The sequence below is a fragment of the Monodon monoceros genome, unplaced genomic scaffold (assembly GCF_005190385.1).
Source record: "Monodon monoceros isolate NGI ecotype Baffin Bay Population unplaced genomic scaffold, NGI_Narwhal_1 Super_Scaffold_22, whole genome shotgun sequence".
In the NCBI taxonomy this organism is placed as follows: domain Eukaryota; kingdom Metazoa; phylum Chordata; class Mammalia; order Artiodactyla; family Monodontidae; genus Monodon; species Monodon monoceros.
In genome coordinates, this window is record NW_021703779.1 from 10,569,657 (window position 1) to 10,575,262 (window position 5,606).

Genomic DNA, 5,606 nt, shown 5'->3' on the forward strand with positions numbered 1-5,606 from the left:
GGGCAGGGTCCCCTCATCGCAGCATCCCGGGGCAGGGTCACATTACACAAAACTTCACGATGACTGGATCCCCCCCATCCCTGCCCCTCAGCGAGCTGTGCTCTGACTATACGAGTGTAAGTGCTGTGAAGGCAGTGCTAATGAAGAAGGGGTTCTCTGCACCTTTTGGCTGCACTGGGGCCCCGAGCCCCAGTACCTGGCATTTACTCAGGGTACAGGGGCTGCGGGGCCCTCCGGGTGACAGATGCCCCAGCACCTTCGAGGTCACAGCAGCTGAGCCTGAGGGCCATGTGCAGCTGCCGGCACCGTCCTCGAAAGTGTCTGAAAATCTAGAACTGAACTGAAACACTGATTAAAAGAAAATTTAAGTTCATCAAAAAAAAGAGACAACCCAGAAGCGAACCCCCCAAATCGTAAAGGGCACGTCCTTCCTGTGGCAGAATTACCCTCAGCTGCTCTTTCTCCTTTTCTGTCTCTTCTGAATTTTGCATAAGGTACCTGCCTGTAAAACGTGTGGAATAGGGGTGGAAGCCTTTTTAGAACGTGAGCTTGGTTTCACAGAAAAGTGGAGCGGCCCGGAGCTTCGAGCACAGCACCCGCCGGGTGGGGGGTTGGTGACGGGGGCAAGTGGCCGCACGCAGGCGTAGGGCCAGCACCTGCGGGGCGGGGACACAAGGCGGCCCCTCAGTCCGGGTGCACCTGGAGCGGCAGCCTGGCCCGGAACGAGGGGCACTGGGGGGCTCCGTGCACGGCAGAGCGGCTCTGTGGCCTCAGGTCCCACCCTCCCCCTTGGGGCACAAGCCTCCGTGGGGCAGCCGCACCCACCCCCCACGGAGAGCGCTGCGCAGCCCCCATCGTGGGCCTGGCGGGTCCTCCCGAGCGGGGCCGGGCACCGCTGGCCCCGAGCTCTCCGACTGCCCGGTCCCTCTGGTCCTCAGGATCTGATCGTCCACGTGCGAGACGTGAGCCACCCCGAGACAGAGCTGCAGAAGGCCAGCGTCCTGTCGGCCCTGCGGACCCTGCAGCTGCCGCGCCCGCTGCTGCACTGCATGGTGGAAGTGCCCAACAAGGTGGACCTGGTACCCGGGTGAGCGCCTGCCGCCGCACCGCCGCCGGACCCCTCGCGCTGGCGACCAGGGCGCACGCGGGTCTCCCGCCGGCGGGGCGGCCGCCTCCCCGCTCCTGCTTTCAGGCGTGCCATGCCACACCTGCTGCTGCTCGAGCGGCGGCGCGCTTGGACCCGCCACCGCGCGGGCCCGGATCGCACCCCAGCCCCACGCACGTCCTTCCTCTCACCTTCCGGCGGGGCCGCGTCCTCGCCCGGCACAATCCGAGCCCGTCACGGCTGGGTCTGCGGGCGGGGTCCCCGCTCCGGCCCCCCTCGCTGAGCGGTCGGCCGCCCCTACAGGTACATACCCACCGAACCCGGCGCGGTGGCCGTGTCTGCGCTCCTGGGGCTCGGGCTGGAGAAGCTGAAAGCCAGGCTGGAGGAAGCAGTTCTGAGAGCCACGGGCAGACGGGTCCTCACGCTGCGAGTGGGGCTGGCGGGGCCGCAGCTGAGGTGCGTCGGGCCGGCCCGGCGGGGGTGGGGTGGCGGGGGTCCCACCAGTCGCTGCGCGGGGCGGGGCCCTGGGCCTGGGCAGGGAAGGCGGCGCCAGGTGGGGTCCGGGTGCGACGCGGGGGCAGCCGCATCCCCCGCAGCCGGTCTGGCTGCTCAGGCGGTGAGCAGGTGCCTGGCCGCTTACCTGCAGGCCGGGGCCGTGGGTGATGCCACCCGCCAAGAAGCGGGACGCCTCGCTGGGGTCTTCGGGGCTCCGTCGGGGCCGCCCGTTCCCACCAAACGCGTCTTCCTCCCAGCTGGCTGCATCAGGAGGCCGCGGTGCAGGCGGTGGACGTGAGGCCTGAGGCCGGGGTGGCCGACGTCAAGGTCATCATAAGCGACTCAGCTTACGGCAGGTTCAGGAAGCTCTTTCCAGGTTGAAAGGAAGCCCAAGGGTGGGGATGCTCCCCGAGGACTGAGGGGGGGGCTCCCCGGGGACCGGGGGGCTGCAACGTTCCCGCCTCAGAGAGAAGCGGGCTCCCTGCGTGGGCCCTACACCCCCGTGAGCGTGGCGGGAGGGCTGGTGGGACTGGGAGCTGGCGTGGATGGTGGCGCTCCGAGTGGTTCTGATTGACCGTTGGGCGTCTGGAGAGCTGACGTCCCGTCCAGGGTGCTTGAGCCGTGAGACAGTAAAAGCTTTGCGTGTGTTCGTGAACCAGCCTTTCTGGTTCTTCCGTGCCGGCCGCCCGGCAGAAGGCCTGCGAACGCTGGCCGTGAAGGAGGCAGGTCCGGCTTCCCCGTCCGCTCTGCGTCCACGTGTTCACGGCTGCCAGTCCTCGCCCTTCCCCACGGTAGCGTCAGGGTTATAATTAAAATTTCTCCCGACAGTCCAGCAAGCAGGAAGAATCTCCCCGTTTACTGGGCCAGGCGGCCGGGACCACCCATCACACACCCGTTAGTTGTCTTTACCCAAAGGAAAAAATACAACTTTGGGCATCTTGTCGACAAGCAGGGAATCACATCCTGGGGCCAAACTCCCCCATGGTGAGGCAGGACCCCCTTCCCGATGTTCACTTTGCAGAGGCTCCAGGGCCCCCAGGCAGACGTTCCTGGGATGCAAACAGGCCGGGGGTCCAGCTTAAAGAGAGTCACACACACCTCAGGGAGACGGGACACTGCGCTGCAGGTTCTCTAAAGGGAAAGTGAATGAGAAGGGCGCTCCCTTGCCCATTTGGCACCAGGAAAGGATTTTTTTCCTTATCTCTGTATTCAGCATTATAGGGCCGTTTCCTGAGTTGTCGCAGGCTTTCAGCACAGCTGGAAAAAGTCTCTGCGCTTCTTCTAAGCGTGTGGATGCAGGGTGTCCGTGTGAGCTTTCCTTGTTTTCTGAGACTCGGTTGTGCACACGCGGCTCTCCAGGCTCCCCAGCTCAGTCCTTGGTGCGCCCAGGCCCTCCACGCCTGCTTCTGTAACTGCCATTCTGTGGAGTTTCCGCCTGGGGCAGTGTGGCAGGCGGAATCGTGTCCTCTACAATGTCCACGTCCTAATTCCAGAGACAATCCCCGCCCCCGAGGCCCCCCGGTGAACCCACCAAGCCCCCTCCCCGTGGGTCCCCGTGAACAGGAGGCAGAAGTGGGAGTCGGGGCAGGTGTGAGGACAGAACTGGAGTTTGGGCTGAGGAAACTGCCTCTGCGGAGACGCTGCTGTGAGGCGCAGAGAGGGGTCCCGACCCCAGCAATCCGGTGGCTCCAGAGCTGGGAAAGGGACGAAACAGTCTTCCCTGGAGCCTCCAGAAGGATGAGCCCTGCCTGTCCTGGGTGTCTGCCTGGGGGGGCCACGTGTGACTGCTGCCTGTAGGACGGGGACAGTTAATCTGTATGTTTGCAGGCGCCATCTGGGCGCCTGTGGCAGCGTGTACAGGACCCACATGGGACCCCGGGGTGGGGGGGACCACCCGCATGGAATTGTGGGGCACGGGACAGTCGGGATGCGAGCCCCTGAGCCTACATGTGCAGGACAGCCTCCCCGATCCGAGAGGAGGTGGCTCCAGCGACCCCGCAGGCCGAGTGCGGAGCGGGACCAGGTCCTGCTCCGGGACCACAACCCCATCCGGTCCTCTTGCACGGGGTGCAGGAGGAGGGGCTGCAGGGTGGCCCCTGGGAGCAGAGCCTCCTTTCCGACGGAGGACCAGGCCAGGGGGTCAGCCAGCCAGGGCCTCACGACAGCTGCACCGCCGGCCTGTCCCCGTCCTGCTCAGCCCCTGCGGGTCTCGTTCCTACAGGGTCTTTGAGGCAGGGGAGGCTTTGCATAGACCCTGATGGGTGGGGAGCATCCAGGCTCCCCGGGTCCAGCCCATGCGTTTGTCAGGCTGGGGTTGCCCACGTGGTCCCAGGGGCCCCGTGTCAGCCATCCTCCCTGCCGGGGACCCCTGGGCTTGGCCGCCGAGCTCCTCCCAGGTCCAGCCTCCCGGCTCGAGTCTGGTCCACCCCCAACTCCTCCCCGGCGGCAAGACACAAGCAAGGGCTGTAGGGGGGTCGGTTCTGGCCTCTGGCCCCCTCTCCTGGTGCCCCTCACCCGCTGCCTGGGGTCCCACCCACCCACGGAAGCCCCCTCCCCAAGGACTGAGGAGGCGAGCTCAGCCCGCGGCTGCCTCGGGCGCTGGCGAGGTGCTGCGGGGCCAGATACGCCCCCGCGGGAGCTGAGCAAGCGCACCCCAGGCAGGAGCACGAGGCGGGGCCTCACGGGGCCTGGGGGAGGGCAGGGGTCTCGGAGGGCCCGGAGGGGTGGATCAGGCTCGTGCAGAGTGGGAACAGGTGGAAGGCCACCCCTCCCCCCAGTACCCAGACCCTCCTACGACCCTTCTGCAGAGACGGTCTCCACCTCTCCGCACTCCAACCTCCTGGACACTTCGGTTCCCCATCTGACTCCCGACCCCTCCAGCTGGCTGGGGAGAGGCAGCCTCATGAGACAGTGCGCACAAAGCTTTCTGGCCGGGCCTTGAGGATGGGGACTGGGTCCCACCTGTGCCAAGGAAGCTGGCGTCTCACCTGGATTTGCCTCCGGGCTCTTGAAGGTGGACTGAAGGTCAGACAGTCCAGAGGCCAAGGGCCCCCAAGGAGCGGGGTGTGGGCGCAGGTAGATCAGGAGCAGATGCCCCTCTGGTCAGGAGAGTCTAACAACCCGGGGCTTTCTGGTTCCTGGGGGGAGGAGAGGGCAGAGGCAGTGGGCGCCCAAAGACAGGTCCTGCTTCACCTCTGGATGGAGCCACTCAGCTGAGGCCAGGTTTTGAGGGATTAGAGTTAAAGGATGCAGGCTAGACGGTCAGGGTTAGAGGGTTAGGTTAGACGGTCTGAGTCAGGGTCAGGGTAAGGGTTAGGAGTCTACAGGTCAAGGTCGAGTACCTAGGGGCTAGGGGTTAGGAGTATTAGGGTTTAGGTTTAGAGATTAGGAGGTTAGGGTTAGGGAGTTAACAGTAGAGATTTGGGCGTTAGGGTTAGTGGGTCAGTGTTAAGCATAACTGGCCCACGACCCCCCTAACCCCACACCTCTGAGTCCTCTAGGATGGACAGGACTTGCCCTGGGTCACTCATGAGTGTGGGGTTCACCTGGACCGCTGGTTATCTACCCCCCACCCCCGTCCTGGAACCTGATAGCAGAAGAATGAAATGTCTGCTCCAGTCACTGACTGTTTCAAATCCAACTCAACCTCAGTCAATGGTTGTTAGGGCCTCAGAAGTCCACAAGGTTTCCTCCTCCCATCTGAACTGGAAAGAGTAGTGCTGGCCCCACTTGGCCTGGGCAGCCCCGGTCCAGCACAGGCCTGGCTGAGGTCACTCCATGGACATGTTATGAATTTATACAGAACTTGGTGCAACGACCTACCAGCCCCCAGGTGCTGCCTCCTAAGGGCTGGTGGGGCCCTCCTGGGACTGCAGGCATCCTTTGTCCCATCTGAGTGGGCATCAACAGACATCAAGTCTCAGGACAGCCCTTGACCTCTGACCATCCAGGCAGGCATCTGTGGTCCTCCAGCTCAGGCCAGTCTGGTCCCTGTCAAGCCTCTGTG

The 5,606-nt window shown here is 64.4% G+C and overlaps 1 protein-coding gene across 2 annotated transcripts in view; it reads left to right on the forward strand.

Annotated features, from left to right (window-relative positions):
* The window catches only part of GTPBP6 (GTP binding protein 6 (putative)), a 9,906-nt gene extending 5,811 nt beyond the window's left edge, over positions 1-4,095 (forward strand). The window contains exons 8-10 of one of the 2 annotated variants that reach the window (XM_029241220.1): positions 939-1,087; positions 1,409-1,561; positions 1,858-4,095. In XM_029241220.1, coding sequence (XP_029097053.1) covers positions 939-1,087; positions 1,409-1,561; positions 1,858-1,981 — 426 coding nt within the window. In that variant the 3' untranslated portion in view covers positions 1,982-4,095. The remainder of the gene's footprint in view (positions 1-938; positions 1,088-1,408; positions 1,562-1,857) is intronic. The other variant, XM_029241221.1, reaches the window with a different exon arrangement.
* The last annotated feature ends 1,511 nt before the right edge of the window (positions 4,096-5,606 follow it).